Source organism: Bos indicus, chromosome 1 (assembly GCF_029378745.1).
Source record: "Bos indicus isolate NIAB-ARS_2022 breed Sahiwal x Tharparkar chromosome 1, NIAB-ARS_B.indTharparkar_mat_pri_1.0, whole genome shotgun sequence".
Classification (NCBI taxonomy): Eukaryota; Metazoa; Chordata; class Mammalia; order Artiodactyla; family Bovidae; genus Bos; species Bos indicus.
Genome location: NC_091760.1, coordinates 77,239,693 through 77,256,717, shown reverse-complemented (window position 1 = coordinate 77,256,717; position 17,025 = coordinate 77,239,693). Strand labels below are relative to the sequence as shown.

Sequence of the window (17,025 nt, the reverse complement as noted above, 5' to 3'; positions counted from 1 at the left end):
GGGTAAAAAATATTTTTTGACATTTCATTTTTTTAAGGAGTGCTGTTGACAAGTTTAGTATTAGTAGCTAACTTCTTATACCAAAAACTATGTTTTCCCAGATTACCACTAATGCTAAGAATTAAGCTCATATAACAACCACATCACACTATTAATACTGGGACTGGTCCCAGGTGGGTCAGAACCACAGTGGGTGGGGAGATAGTGTCCGGTGGGATTAAGAGCAAGTCCCTCAAAACATGTATATCTAGGTTTAAATTCCAGCTCTGACACTGCCTGGCTCTATGATAATGGCAATCACTTAACCTTTATAGGCCTTTGTATTTTCATCTATAAAATGGGCATAAGAACATTCTAGACTTGCTAAGTTTGGAATAAGGATACAATGATGCAGTACACCTAAGCACAGTTCAGTTCCGTTCAGTCACTCAGTCATGTTTGACTCTTTATGGCCCCATGGACTGCAGGATCCCAGGCCTCCCTGTCCATCACCAACTCCCGGAGTTTACTCAGATTCATGTCCATTGAGTCGGTGATGCCATCCAACTATCTCATCCTGTCGTCCCCTTCTCCTCCTGCCTTCAATCTTTCCCAGCATCAGGGTCTTTTCAAATGAGTCAGTTCTTTGCATCAGGTGGCCAAAGTATTGGAGTCTCAGCTTCAAAATCAGTCCTTTCAATGCACACGTCTCAGTATAATTTTTTTCAGCCTCAACTAATGGATGAAGATTAATGTTCATTCTTCATCAAGAAGCTAGTGAAAGACCTTTACTCAGCTGTCTAAAAAAATTGGGTTTTAGCTCTGCACTGTGTTATCTAGAATATCTCTTTATCTATCTCATTGTTTTCCACCCAAAAAACTAAGGCATATTTAATCTGATTTGTCTACATCACATGGGCTTAAGAACAGCTAAGCTAACACATGAAAGAGGAAAATAACTGAACTGTTTAACCAAAAGTTGCTAGAAAAATTAAATAGTTCTATAGATAGTATAAACTCAATTTAAACCAAATATGACATAAACTTCTTATAAGAATACAGGGTTTTGTTGCCTTATAGTGTGGATAACTTTAGAGTGTTGAAATACTGTGTTGAGGTGACAATTGTCTAGAGGCACTACTTATCAAAACAGGATAAATTATATTCGTATCCAGGAAAAATAACTGAGTATATGTCATCTTCCTCTTGATGATCATCACCATGAATCAGAAGTTTAGTACTGTTCTTAAAAGATGTTATTTCTTGTGACAGAGAATTACAAAATGTGCCACTTAGTGGAACTGTCATATTTCAAAACATATGCTCCAGGAATTGAAGTAAGAAAACCTCAAGGATAGAAGAATTAAAGTTAAATGTATGAACATAGGAAATTGAAAGTACAAGCTGGTAATAGACTCCTTAGACTTTTAAAGATCTGGAGTACCTTAAGGATGCCCAGTTCTTTTTGTCATAAATAAAGTATTGATTTTTAAAAGAAAAATACAAAAAAAAAAGAAGAATACAAATTTTTCCAAAAGTAAATGTTCAATGCATATTTTTGTCACATATGATGTATTGGTTCTTTTCTTTAAAGGAAAACAGTAAAATAATACAGCCAATTAGTGGGGCTAAGTGATTTGAAACAAGATTCTAGTTATGTTGAATGAGATATTTCAACATCAAAATTTTAAATAGCAACTGAGTTATGTGAAAATATGAATTAGAGTACAAATAAACTCTTAACTTTTGCCAAGACTCATAAAATATACTTTACTTTTAAATTCTGGAGTCTATACTATTCAAATTAAAAATAGGATAAACAGAAGAAAAATAAAGAAGTTTGGAAATAACTGATCTGGTGATTCAGCAGAATGATCAAGAATGCCAAAACCAGACATCTAAAGCAGAGCCTAGCTTGTCAGCATGACTGTACTCTGAGTTAACATAATCAGTGAAGAAATATTGAAAAATAGTTGTTTTTTAAGTAGCAGTGTATGCATTTGCTTAAGCTTCCTTAACCTTTTTTTTTTTTTTTTTGAAACTTTGACCTTGCTTTACTATTAACTTGAAATTCCCAGAATTTGAATACTAGGTCTTGAGACAGGAACCTTGTGCTTTTGAATTCATATTTTAGTTTAAGAATATTAATTTCCCTTTTATAGAAAGGATAATAAAAATTACTGCACTCTTTCTTAGCAGAAACATCATCAAATATAAGACCAAAATAGTTTTGTAAAAAGTGTAGCCAGCATAGATATGTCTGTGTTCTGTGCAAAGTTAGATGTGCATGTATGTGTTTGTGTATTTTCTATGCATGTAAACATATTTTCCTTTACTTCTTCTTAGGGCTGTCGTAAAATACATAACTTTAATAATGTACTACCTGAAGGCATGAACTTGAGCTTTATCATAGCCATGGTTTCAAATAATGGAGATTACACATGTGTGGTCACATACCCAGAAAATGGACGAACCTTCACTCTCACCAGAACTCAGACTGTAAAGGTGGTAGGTAAGCATGATTTGTATTAAGTGCACACAGCAAAGTGCAATAATTTTGTTCAGGCTCTTAATATTTTGTTATAAAGAAGTATGTAAATTCTGAAAGAAAAGTGGCTTAGCTTTTATGTTTACTGTAAATATGTAGAAAAAAAACAATTGAGGAAGACTTGAAATCAATTAATTTCTAAGTAGTATGAGAAAGGAATCTACCTCATATAGGCTTTGGAAAGCAAAAACAGTGGATAAAATAGTTCTGTCTGAAACATGAAGGATACTTAATGTATTCTTTTCCCTTTGTTTGCTTGTTTTAAATGAAAGAAGTGTTGTAATTGATTGTACATGGAACTGTGGGCCCTTTCAAGAATGGACAAATTGTGTCAGGAAGTTGGGCAATCTTCACAGAAGAGCAGATTTTTGAAATAGGTTATGTGAAATTAAAGGTCCGTGATTTGACATCATCTCCCTTGGTTCCTTCCTCTCTACCACAGGCTCCCCAAACGATGCAATGCCTCCCCACATCTATTCACCTGATGATCATGTGGTCTACGAGAAAGAACCGGGTAATTACAGCTGTGCCTTTGAATAGCAGTTAGATTCTCTTAATTACAATGACTAAAAATGTCACTTAATGCAAGAGCATAGAGAGCTGTTGTAGAGAAACACATGAAACAGAAGTGTTATCAGAAAATAAATCAGCTCTGGGGATGAGCTCCTTCTTTGAGCTCTTGGGCAGCTCAGCGATTCTCTGCTTCTCTCAGGGCAGATGCTCTCTTTTCCCTCTGTGAGCAATTTTCCTCTCCTGATAAGTGACTTCTGTTTGATGCAAACTTTAGCCTGTGCAGGGTTCTGGTTTACCGAGACTTCAACATGAGCAAAAGACTTCCTTAAACTTCTACCCCACTACAAAGGAGTGGGGAGTGGGACTGGAGGCAGAACTGGGAATTCAACAGGTAATAACTAATAAAACTGGTAATTCTTGATTTGAACACTGTCAAATGTTTACACCGGCTATCTTCTTCTCCTTTTAGTTTTCATATTTTTCATTCTACACAAGAATTATTTGGAACTGACCAGTTAAGGCATAATATGTTGTTCTTCTGACACGAAGCCTGTCAAGTTAACTTGAAAACCATAGAAAATTTTAATATCCTGTATATTGTATCCTTCCCAATATATTCAATTCCAACCCAGTGAAAGATATAAAAGAAAATTTGTCTAAAATGTTCTAAAGATAATAGAAGCAGTGTTCAATTCAGATGGAGAACAATAACCCCCTCAAATTAAGGTACAGTTTCAAATAGTGATCTGCCTTGTGAAAAAAACAAGACCACACTGAGGGAATCTGCCAATCCTGGATGGACCAGATTTTCTAAACTCAGTAGTGGTTTTATATATTAATATGAACATTCTTTCTGGCATCAGGGTAAACCCCTATTAATCATCTAAATGCCTTTCTTCTGTCTGTCATATTATGGTTACAAAAGCATGCCTGAATCCGTGGTCACTTTATCTTTGTACATATTGTTATAGGCAACTGTCTAGAGAATGGCATAAAAACCTTGCATTGGAAGAGAGGCTAGAGTATGACCACTCAGTGAGACAAACCTCAGTTCAAATTGGGATGACAATATAATTTATCATCTCAACCTGGACACCTTTTGAGAATGAAAGCAGTCAATATCAATAACTAACTAGGAAAGCAAGCATAAAACAGAACTGTTCTGGGCAAACAAAAACAGAAGGTCAGTCTGGGTGAAATCCTGGTCTGCCACTTATTTGCAATTTGACCTTGGGATAGCATTTAAGCTTCAATTTTTGCATCTGTAAAACATTAATTTAAAAATAATTCATAATATATTGTTAAAATTAAATGTATCTATTTATAAGTAGCTAAAACATTTAGCACAGGGAATCATTCAAAGTCCTCAGTGAGTCTGCTGCTGTTGTTACAATTATTATTACCATGTTTTGCCTAGAGATTCCCCCTGTCTTCATCATGTTCCATCTCAGAAGGATAGCATAGCCTTTCTATTTGTAAGTTGTCTTTAAGCTCATTGACTGAACCGTGATAACTTGAATATTTCAAGATACAGCCTGCCTGGTCAGTCCTCTCAGCAATGACGTCACCTCATCTTCTCTGGGCAAAGGACCAAATATCTGGATAACCATTCCTCTATCTCTCATTGTTGGTGAGGGAAATAACAAAGGACAAGAGCAGTCCATGGAGGTTTAGGGCTAAGAAAAGAAACGTTATCAGAGCCTTTGTGAACAAATACTGTCGTTTTAGGACATATATCGGCTCTATTAAAAGATAGGCATTCTAATAATTTTATATAAAAAGCTGCTGTCCTTTTCCTGGTTTGTTTGTTTTGCAATGAAGTATTGAAGTATGGTACATTACCTTATGGTAGTCCACTTGAAAATTAGTCAGAAGTAAGCTTACAGGCACATAGAACTTTCATAACTTCTGATTATTCACAAAATACAACCAATATAACCATGTGATAGTTACAAACTCATGAGTTAATTTGCTTTTTTCAGGAGAAGAGCTACTCATTCCCTGCAAAGTCTATTTTAGTTACCTGAAGGACTCTCGCAATGAGATTTGGTGGACCATTGATGGAAAAAAGCCAGAGGACACCACTATTGACGTATCTGTTAATGAAAGGTATCACGGACACTGACAAGGGGGTGACTAACCCTTGTTCCTCAACCTAATGCCTTCTGGTTTATGCTAATTGATGAAAATTCTAATTTTTGCCTGTCAGTAACAAAAATCAGCCTCATTTTCAAGTCTTTAGTTGCTCTATCCCAAAACAGGATTCTCAGACTTGCAATCCAAGCCCCAGATACTACCTGGTGATTTTATCTTTATGATACCCGCTTGAAAGCAGTTGGAATGAATCTCCTATCTGAATGAAAAGGCCAGGATTTAGAGTTGCAGACAGAGGAAAGCCTGCCAGCATGGCCCTGTTCTGCTTCTCAAGTCTGGAGTCTGGGCCCATGTTTTTGTGCCTCACATAGTTGTGTTAGTTCCTTATCTCCCAGTGAGCACGTATTTCCTATCTCCTTCCTCTCCTTTCTTAATTTTCATAGCACATATATCACATTTATAAGTGATAATTTTTAATATCGACTAAAAACATTAATGTTCTTTAAATTTTATTTTTTAAGTGGATGAGGTGGTAATATAACTCACTTTTAAAATAACACGCTGGGTCACGACATAAATAAACATGACATTTTTTGAATTGGCTTGATTTGGCCAATTTGCAACAATAAATAAAAATGAGCAGCTAACTGCATGACAAAGTAGTTCTGAAAACTTAGACCTTATCATCTATGTGCTGATAGATCTTAGGTTACTTGAACTTCAAGAAGTTAAAAGATATTTATTCCCTAGTAGTAAACTCAGACTTTATACAGAAATTATGAAGTATCATAGGGTAATATGCAAGATACTTAGTTCCTAACTGCATAGATTTTACAGGTATAACAATGATACAACAGAGATGTCAGTGCAATGTGATAAATGCAGTAAAAGGGAAGTATTGGATATTTAGGAAGATTTAGTTGGAAGTTCCAGTTAGCTTTAGGGAGTTAGGTAATACGTCTCAGATGATACATGGCTTAAATAAAGATTTGAAGGATAAGTAGAAATAAACTGGAGAAAGAAATAAAAGTATGTTCCTGGTAAAAAGAAAAAAAATCATTTTTTTTTACATCATATACAAAGGTGTAGTTTCAAGAAACAGAATATATTTAATGATACAGAAGGAGTTTCCTGAAATTGGAGCAGTTTTTGCTGAAGGAATTGATGAAAGATGTGACTGAATGCACAGGAGAGTTATTGACCATTTCAGGAATTCTGAACATTGCGCTTCCAACCCTTATAAAAATAATGAATGAATAGTAATGACAGTCATACTGTTCCTCCTTGCTGTTACTGAGACACAAGTCACTGTTCATAGTTGAGCAGTGCAGTTCAACTTAGGTTAACTCTATCACAGCCCTTAACCAAGATTTCATGACTGACAGTAAACCTCATAAGAACTTGGATGTCAGTCAACTGTAAGAGAGAGAATTTTTATTTTTTTTCCTTTTGAGCACAGTAGTTCAGAGAGATCTTCAGTCTTGATCTTAGACCCAAAGCACTTGATCTCTGACTTGCAGAGAATTGGATATACTTATTTTCACAAAGTTTACTTGCTCTGAGAAGTTTCTTCTTTCTTTAGGATATAACTAGGAGGTTTCAGCATTTTAACTAAAATGTTCGATCTGTGTCCAAAATCCAAGTTTTGGGAATCCCTGAAATGCATCAGCTATTACTGTGAGATGATAATAATAGCTTATATGAATATTTATTAAGCATTGTTCTAATGATTCCCAGGTGGCGCTAGTGGTAAAGAATCCACCTGCCAGTGCAGGAGTCATAAGAGACATGGGTTCAATCCCTGGGTCGGGAAGATCCCTGGAGAAGGGAATAGCAACCCATTCCAGTATTCTTGCCTGGAGAATCCCATAGACAGAGGAGCCTGGCGGGCTAAAATCCATAGGGTTGCAAAGAGTCAGACATGACTGAAGTGACTTAGAATGTAGGCATGCATTGTTCTAATACTTATGAATTAACATACTCAATCCTCAGAATTCTTGAGTAAGTTAATACTTGTAATGCACTATGTAGGTATTGCCAGTTTCCTCCTTTTCAAAGGAGGAACTAAGACTTGGAAAGATTACTTACCATGCTCAAAGTACATAACCAGTAAGTGCAAAACCTCGATCAAAATTCAAAGGGGTCAGGCCTCAGAAGCCTCTCACTGAATCAATGCTGCATCCTGCCTCATATATTTGAGGAAAGGAGACCCTTCGCTTTGCAGAGTGACCTGTAGTATGATGCTAATGCTGGGTGTTGAATCTAGATATTGGAATTGTGTGTAGTATAGATGGTAAAGAATGATATTAGAATCCAGAGGCTAGTCTCCTTTTGTATCTTCAGGATCATGAGCACACAGCTTATTGACATTCTGTCTGTCCTCACCTGGGAGATCTGTTATTATCTACTTGTCTGATTTACATACAGCCTTTGGCCCTTGAATCTCACTAATGCTTTGATTTTCTTTTTCCTACTCCTAGTGTAATTCTGAAAGTAACAGAAGACGAGACAAGAACTCAGCTTTTGAGCATCAAGAAAGTTACTGCTGAGGATCTCAAGCGCAATTATGTCTGTCATGCCAGAAATGCCAAAGGGGAGGTTGACAGAGCAGCCAATGTGAAACAGAAAGGTAATGGATGCACTCAGCAGATGAATGTGTGAAGTCTAAATGTAACCCTCCAGTGAATAAAGAAAAAGGAGAAATTGACAACGAGAGCTCTATCACTTAGCACATTCTGACACATAGTGATGAATTAAACTTGAATGAAAAATCTTGCGAGTTTCCATTTATATAATGATACTAAAAATATGATGTCTTATGGTTTTAGTATTTAATGCCCATATGTGACTTAAAAATTTCATATGATTATGATAACGAGGCACAGTGCCATATCTGTAAAGAAAAATGAAAACTAAAGAATATTTCCTGTTCTCAGAGATATAACAAAACTGGTAGAACCACATATCATTGGTGAATTGTAAAGACCATTTTAGAAATCATTGATGGCAGAGTTCAGAAGTCATAAATACTGGTCATACCATATGACCTAATACTTTTGGAATTTTTCTTGAACAAGTAACTTAACAGAAAGAGAATTATGTCCCTATCGATATTCTTAGAAGCATTATCTATAATAATGAAACATTATAAATAGCAATCATCTAATTGCATGTAAGTAAAGTAAGATATAAAATATTCTCAAAAATATAATTTAAAAATAATTTTCAACACTCTGTGCCAATATCTCAAGCAGGTTTTTAATATACCACTAGCCACAATTGCTAAAATGAAAATGAATAAAATTATTACTTAAATTGATGTGAAATGATTTCTATGTTGATATTACAATTTTTTCCTACAATAAATAAAAATCATAAAGCTTTCTTGTGTGAGCTGTTGCTCCTAAAACATATTGTGTCTAAGATTTTCTTTGGGTCTCTCACCTAACAAAGAACCCTAGATAATGAATCCTTTCATGAATGTTTTTCAGTGATCTAGATAATAATAAGGATGATTCATCACATGAAGTCAACCCATTCAGAATCATTTTGGACCTATGTCAAAGTTAGAGCCTTTAATATATACACAAAAAAATTAAAAATGTTAAGTTTAAAACTATTGCATTTTGCAATAGGACTTAAACCTCATTTAAAACTGATTAAAAAAAAAAACAAACAGGCTTCACTTTAGCATTTTATTACAACTTAGGAAGTAAAGAGCAAAAGCCTGAAATATATGCCTCTTAAGGAGACTTAGTGGATTGATTCTGAATAGTTCATTGCTTCTGGTCCTCAGAAGGGAGTGTAAAAAGAGAAGACTGAACTGCATGTTGTAAGATAGTGTTTCCCAAAGTAAGTTCCTAAGAGTACTACTAAGCCTCTTCATAATACTGCAATTCATTTTTTGTACTCTAGACACAGACGGCCTATGTTGGAATATTGTCCAATTCAATGACCTTGGAAAAATCACTTAACCTCTCTGAGCTTCAGTTTCTAATTAAAGTAGGCAAAATATTAATAATAGCACTCCCTCACAAAGTTGTTTTAAAGTATTCAGCACGGTTACTGGCATATAAACATATATAAATATTAAATGCTCAATAAATGTTCAGTTCATTCGCTCGGTCGTGTCTGACTCTTTGCAACCCCATGAATCGCAGCACGCCAGGCCTCCCTGTCCATCACCAACTCCCAGAGTTCACTCAGACTCATGTCCATTGAGTCAGTGATGCCATCCAGCCATCTCATCCTCTGTCATCCCCTTCTCCTCCTGCCTCCAATCCCTCCCAGCATCAGAGTCTTTTCCAATGAGTCAACTCTTCACATGAGGTGGCCAAAGTACTGGAGTTTCAGCTTTAGCATCATTCCCTCCAAAGAAATCCCAGGGCTGTTCTCCTTATGTTAGATCTTATTATTACTTGCCCAAGATTTTTGTAGGTATTTTTTGACAAAGGCTTTTATACTCAAGTATAATTAAGGTCTGTGATATGCAAAATTGATCAAGTTAATTTAGTTCAGAGCCTCATGGTTCTTTCATATGTTAATACTTGATATGAATATTGAATTGAAATATTTGGCAAAACTAATACAATATTTTAAAGTTTAAAAATAAAATCAAATTAAAAAAAATAAAAAATAAAACGAAAAAAAAAAAGAAATGTAGTAGAGTTGAAATGTAGTAGGTAGAATTGATTCAAATTGACTTGATTTCAGATTCTTTAGGTATGGAACATTTTTGTGGGTTTCATATTCTAAGGAAACAATTATGGAGGAATAATAAATTAATAACAGTGTCAGATGGATAGAATCAAAACAATCAATTGAAATCATGTTGAATCTAGGAGTGATGTGGAAGTCTGTCCACCAGAGCTGCTTTGAGTAACTCTTCTTTCACAGAAGGCTGTGTTCCCAATGGTTTAATATGAATGGCTTTAGGAATATGGAATGCTTAGTGCATCTACTGGAGAAGGAAATGGCAGCCCACTCCAGTGTTCTTGCCTGGAGAATCCCAGGGACGGGGGAGCCTGGTGGGCTGCCGTCTATGGGGTCGCACAGAGTCGGACACGACTGACGTGACTTGGCAGCAGTAGCAGCAACAGTGTGTCCACTAGACCATATGATCTCTGCTGAAATTATATTCATATTACATATAACACGGTTGGTTCTTTGTGCACTTAGTAGTACCAGAAGAGCTGTGTGTTTGCTCATGTGGATTCTATTCTGGGCTGGCTAATGCTGAGATTCATAGGTGATATCTGTGTTCGTGTTCATGTTCATATACTATATGTAGGGGTCCTTCTCTGAATTTCTTGACAAAGAAGTCCATTTAATAGTTTCTTCTATTATAGTTGGTACTTTTTTAAACCCTATATTAACAACGTTTCATTTATGAGGACTCTTATATAGGCTTATGACCCATGTCTTTTTTTTTCCCATACAGAAACCACATTGAAAGGTCTCTCTTTTTCTTTTTTTATTGAATTGATTTTACAACTTGCCAAAAAAAGGACTCTCTTAATGTTAGTCTATTTCTGAATTCCCTACTATGTTCTATTACTCTGTTTGTCTGTCTTTAGTCCAATATTACTTTGTCTTGATGGACAGCTTTAAAGTAAGTCATGAAATCATGTGCTCATATACTTTATATCCTTTCCTCCACATTTTCTTTTCCAAGATGAATTCAGGGACCATATATTTTTCATGTAGATTTTACTGTCAGCTTGTCTATTTCTACATTAAAGGCTCCTGTGATTTGATTGGAATTGCAAATTCATTTATAAATCGATTCAATGGGAATTGAAATTTTAGCAATATTGAGTTTTTAAATTCACTAACATGATGTCTCAATTTATTTAGGACTAATTGAATATCCTCAGCAATGCTTGTCTTTCTTTTTTGGTTTCAAGTCTTTCACACATATTGTTAAATTTATCTCTGTTATGTTGTTGATGCTTTCATATATAATATTTAAATGTTTTCATTTTCAAATTGCACATTTGTAAAAAAAAAAAGAACATGGAATTAACTTTTATGGCCATTTGACCTTTCCAAATTCACTAATTAAATAGGGTTTCTGTTTTTGGTGTGTGTGTGTGGTCTTAGCATTTTCTATACACTTGATCATGGTGTGCATGCTAAGTTGCTTCAGTCATGTCTGACTCTTTGCAACTCCGTGGACTACAGCCTTCCAGGCTTCTCTGTCCCTGGGATTTTCCAGGCAGAAATACTGGAGTGGGCTGCCATGCTGTCCTCCAGGGGCTCTTCCTGACGCAGGGATGGAACCCACATCTCTTATGCCTCCTGTATTGGCAGGAAGGTTCTTTGCACTAGTGCCACCTGGAAAGCCCACGAATAAACAGACTCTTACTGCTTTTCCAGACTTCCTACTTTTGGTTTCTTTTTCCTGACTGTTTCACTCTTTCGGACCTCCAGTAGCACAATCAGCAAAAATGGAGAACAGCCATGTTTGCGTTGCTTCCTATCTTAGATGGCAAACATTCAGTTTTCATAATAAGTATGATGCTACTTGTAAGTTTTTGTAGACAACCTTCATCTACATGAAGTATTAAGCTTATATTTTTGGTTTGCTGAGAGTTTTGTTTCGTTTTATTTTTTTAATGAATGTATCTTGAAATTTTTCAGACTCTTATCCATTGAGATGATCCTATATTTTACTCTTTTATTCTATTAATATTATACTTTACATTGACTGATTTCAAAATGTTGATACAACCTTTCATTTCTGAGGTAAACCCCAACATCATCAGGATTTATTACCCTTTTTATATAGCTGTATTTGATTTTCTAATATCTTAGAAGATTTCTATGTTACGGAATTTGCTCATATATTTGTTCATGAGAGATATTGGTCTGAGATTTTCTTTCCTTGCAGTGATATGACTAGTAACAAAGCCATGCTGGCCTTATAATATGAATTGGATGATGACCCCTCCTTTGCTATTATCTGAAAGCTTATGTATAAAATTGATATTATGTCTTACTCAAATATTTAAAAGGGTTACCCATGAAACTGTCTAGGTCTGGCATTTTCTTTATGGGAAAGCTTTTAATTATGAATTCAGTTTCTTTAGTAGCTATTTGGATATTCTGTTTCTTCATGTATCAGTTTGGGGAATTTGTCTCCTCAAATAATTTTTCATGCTTTATCTACATTGTCACATTTTTGGCATAAAAAGTTTTTACATCATTTTGTAATTTTTTTAATGCATGCAGGATTTATCATGATTCTCCCTCCATCATTCCTGATAGTAGCGATTTATATTTTCATCCAATCTGTTTATCAATCAAGAAAGAGGTTTTCAGTTTTACTGATTTTTTTTTTCAATGAACAAAAATGTTTTCATTAATTTTTCTCTATTTTGTATTTTATTCATTTTACTCTGTATTTTTCTTTTTGCTTGTTTTACATTTAATATGTTCTTCTTTTCTATCATCTGAAGTTGAAAGCTACATCACTGATTTTCAAATAATTCTTTTTTTTCCTGTATAAGCATTGAGCTATAAACTTCCTTCATTAGACCACTTTAGCTTAAACATGCAAGTGATGAAATGTTGAAGTTTCATTACCATTCAATTCAAATTATTTTCTAATTCTTATAATTATTTTTTGACCCATGATTTATTTAGAAATGTGTTACTTAACTTATACATGTTTGGGAATTTTCCAGATTACATTTTTTGTCATGTTATATATTAAAATGTAATTGAATTTTAGAAATGACTGTTTCCACTCTTTATCGTGATAATTTTTGATATTTCACATTGTCATTTAAGTCTAGGTAATCGAACAATTCAGCAATGACTATTAAAAGGCAGGGAAAGGGTACCTGTGACTTAGAACTACTTGGGAAGACTGTAGAGCGAAGTAGAAGGAACAGAGGATTTGGTGCTAGACAGGCTTCAGCTCAGGTAGTGGTTCTGGTGCAAACTGTATACATGAACTGGTGCAAGCTTTCCATTTGTCCTTCTTTCGATTTCGACTCCCAGAATGTCTGTGAGACTGGAGGGAGCAAGTAACAAGTACTTAACATGGTGCAGCACAGTTGATTATAAATTCTAATGTAATTCTGTTATCGCCAGAAAATATATACTCTGCCTCATTTCATTTCTTTTACGTTTATTGGTGTTTCTTTAAAAGTCACAGCAGATTGTTTATCTTGGTAAATGTTTCACACGCACTTAAAAAGGGTGTATATTCTGCAGTTTTTATGTACTATAAATGTCAGCTAAGTCAATTGATGTCAGTGATGTTCAAGTCTTCAATATATTTATTGATTTTTTTTTAAACTGCTAAACTTTCATCTTCTGAGACAGCGGTGTTGAAATTTTTACATAGAATTATGTATTTTTCTCTCTTCAGTTCTGCCATGCGCTTCACATATTTTAGAATTGTGTTTTTAGATACATACACATTTAGGATTATTATGTCTTTTTGATGAATTGACTCTTTTAAATTATGACCTGTCTTTTTTTCATTAAAATTCTGTTGATATTAATTTAGCCACCTAAATTAATTTGTTCATTCTTCTGTTTTATCTATCAATATCTTCATATTTAATGTACATCTCTTATAGATAGCATATTATTGGCTTTTGATTTTTAATACAACATGATAATTTCTGTCTTTTCATTTATATGTTTAATCCACTTATCTTTAATGTAATCATTAGCATTATTGGCTTCAAGTCTACCATCTTCCTACTTATTATCCAGGAGTTGCACCTATTCTTTGCTTTTTTCCTCCTTTCCTGCCTTTTTGTGGATTAATTTGATAATTTCTTGGTATTCTATTTGGCCTCTTTGGCCTACTGACTTTTAGTTCAGTTCAGTCGCTCAGTCATGTCTGACTCTTTGCGATCCCATGAATCGCAGCACGCCAGGCCTCCCTGTCCATCACCAACTCCCAGAGTTCACTCAAACTCATGTCCATCGAGTCGGTGATGCCATCCAGCCATCTCATCCTCTGTCGTCCCCTTCTCCTCCTCCTGCAATCCCTCCCAGCATCAGCGTCTTTTCCAATGAGTCAACTCTTCACATGAGGTGGCCAAAGTATTGGAGTTTCAGCTTTAGCATCAGTCCTTCCAATGAATACCCAGAACTGATCTCCTTTAGGGTGGACTGGTTGTATCTCCTTGCAGTCCAAGGGACTCTCAAGAGTCTTCTCCAGCACTACAGTTCAAAAGCATCAATTCTTCAGTGCTCAGCTTTCTTCACAGTCCAACTCTCACATCCATACATGACCACTGGAAAAACCATAGCCTTGACTAGATGGACCTTTGTTGGCAAAGTAATATTTCTGCTTTTCAATATGCTATCTAGGTTGATCATAACTTTCCTTCCAAGGTGTAAGTGTCTTTTAATTTCCTGGCTGCAATCACCATCTGCAGTGATTTTGGAACCCCCCAAAATAAAGGCTGACACTGTTTCTGCTGTTTCCCCATCTATTTGCCATGAAGTGATGGGACCGGATGCCATGATCATCGTTTTCTGAATGTTGAGCTTTAAGCCAACTTTTTCACTCTCCACTTTCACTTTCATCAAGAGGCTTTTTAGTCCCTCTTCATGTTCTGCCGTAAGGGTGCTGTCGTCTGCATATCTGAGGTTATTGATATTTCTCCCTGCAATCTTGATTCCAGCTTCTACTTCTTCCAGCCCAGAGTTTCTCATGATGTACTCTGCATATAAGTTAAATAAGCAGGGTGACAATATACAGCAGTTGTTCCATGTCCAGTTCTAACTGCTGCTTCCTGACCTGCATATAGGTTTCTCAAGAGGCAGATCAGGTGGTCTGGTATTCCCATCTCTTTCAGAATATTCCACAGTTTATTATGATGCACACAGTCAAAGGCTTTGGCATAGTCAATAAAGCAGAAATAGATGTTTTTCTGGAACTCTCTTGCTTTTTCCATGATCCAGCAGATGTTGGCAATTTAATCTCTTCCTCTGCCTTTTCTAAAACCAGCTTGAACATCTGGAAGTTCACGGTTCATGTATTGCTGAAGCCTGGCTTGGAGAATTTTGAGCATTACTTTACTAGCATGTGAGATGAATGAAACTGTGTGGTAGTTTGAGCATTCTTTGGGATTGGAATGAAAACTGACCTTTTCCAGTCCTGTGGCCACTGCTGAGTTTTCCAAATTTGCTGGTATATTGAGTAATTCCGTGTTATTTAAAAAAATTTTTTCTATAGTATTTACAATATTTATCTTGAACTTATTACAATCTACCTTGAATTAATCACTTTACATATTTTATAAGAATCTTAAAATTGTAAAGTTCTATTTTTTTCTCTCCTGTCTTTGTTTTATTGTTACAATGCATTTCAATTTGCATTTAAATGCCACAATACATTGCTATTATTTTTGCTTTAAAAAAGTATTCTTTAAATACATTAAGAACTGAGAAAAAATTAATTTTTTATTTGCATATTTTCCATTTCTGGCACTATTCATTCTTGGTAACATTTTAGCTGGAAAAGCACTTAATATTTCTAGTGGCATACATCTGCTGGTGACAAATTCTCTCAGCTTTGTTTTAATCTGCAGGTTTATTTCATCTTAATTTTTATATTTTGATACTTTATTGACAGTTTTCAGATACATAGAAAAGTTGAAAGAACTATACAGTGAACATTTATATAACCTGTATAGATTCTATCATTTTGGTATCTTTGCTTTATCACATATACCCATCAATCCATTCTGCTATGCATACATTAATATATCTTATTTTTTATACCTTTAAAGTAGTTACAGACATGAGTAAAAGTTATCACCTAAACATTTAAGCATCTTGTATTATCCAAATTTTAATATTTATTTATAGTTCTTTTAGGTTTTTTTTTAGGTAAAGTTTGTATACAGTGACAAATTACAAATCACATTTATGTGAACTCTGATAATATTTGAGAAATGTGTATATATTTATGGTGTAACTTAAAATCAAATATAGAATATTATCATCACCATAGACAGTAACCTCCCACTCCTTCCCCTTATCAATCAATCCTGCTACTCCTACCTTCTCCACCACTGTCAAAGCAACTGTTCTGATTTTCCTTATCAGAATGTACTATTTTTTTCCTTTCCTAGAACTTTATATACCTAGACCTATACAGAATGCACTTTTTTATAAAGCTTCTTTCACTCAGAAAATAATCTTAATAGTCACGCTGTTGTATGTTGGTTGCTTTTGTTTGCCAAATAGTGTTTTTTGTTGGTGGTGGTTTTTTTGTTTTGTTTTTTAAAGAATTTATTGCAGCTTAGTTATTCTTTATCTGGGTGGAGGTCATCTGGGTTGTTCACAGTTTTGAAGAACTTCTGTTAACATTCTTATCCAAGCCTCTTTATAGACTTTTATTTTTACTTCTCTGATGTGAGTACCTATGAGTAGAATTACCAGCTTAGTTTTATCAGAAACTCTCAGAGCTTTCTTCCCAAGTGGTAGTATCGTTCTCCCCTCTCACTGAAACCGTGTATTCACATCTTTGTCATTCAGTGTTGTTACTCTTTAGTTTTGGGCTTCCCTGGCGCTCAGCGGTAAAGAATCCACTTGCCAATGAAGGAGTCATGGGTTCAATTCTGGGTCAAGAGGGGCCCCAGAAGAAAGAATGACAACCCACTGCAGTATTCTTGCCTGGGAAATCCCATGGACAGAGGGGCCTGTCAGGTTACAGTCCATGGAGTCACAGAGTCAAACATAACTTAGTGACTAAAACAACAGCAAACAATCTTAGTTTTAGCCATTTTAGTGAGTGTGTGGTGGTACCTCATTTTGTAGTTTTTGTTTCACTGATGATTAAGATACTGAGCACCTTTTCATATGCTTGTTAGTCATTGGTCTTCTTTTGTGTTATAAGTGTTCAAATACCT

The 17,025-nt window shown here is 35.1% G+C and overlaps 1 protein-coding gene across 5 annotated transcripts in view; it reads left to right on the top strand.

Moving 5' to 3' along the window:
* The window catches only part of IL1RAP (interleukin 1 receptor accessory protein), a 154,874-nt gene that overhangs the window by 111,108 nt on the left and 26,741 nt on the right, over nucleotides 1–17,025 (top strand). For all 5 annotated transcript variants that reach the window (XR_011566736.1, XR_011566744.1, XM_019958152.2 and 2 more), the window contains exons 5-8: nucleotides 2,326–2,491; nucleotides 2,970–3,041; nucleotides 5,023–5,149; nucleotides 7,615–7,763. Coding sequence is in view for 3 of the 5 variants with exons in the window: in XM_019958152.2 (XP_019813711.1) it covers nucleotides 2,326–2,491; nucleotides 2,970–3,041; nucleotides 5,023–5,149; nucleotides 7,615–7,763 (514 nt within the window). In the remaining 2 variants the exon portion in view is untranslated. The remainder of the gene's footprint in view (nucleotides 1–2,325; nucleotides 2,492–2,969; nucleotides 3,042–5,022; nucleotides 5,150–7,614; nucleotides 7,764–17,025) is intronic.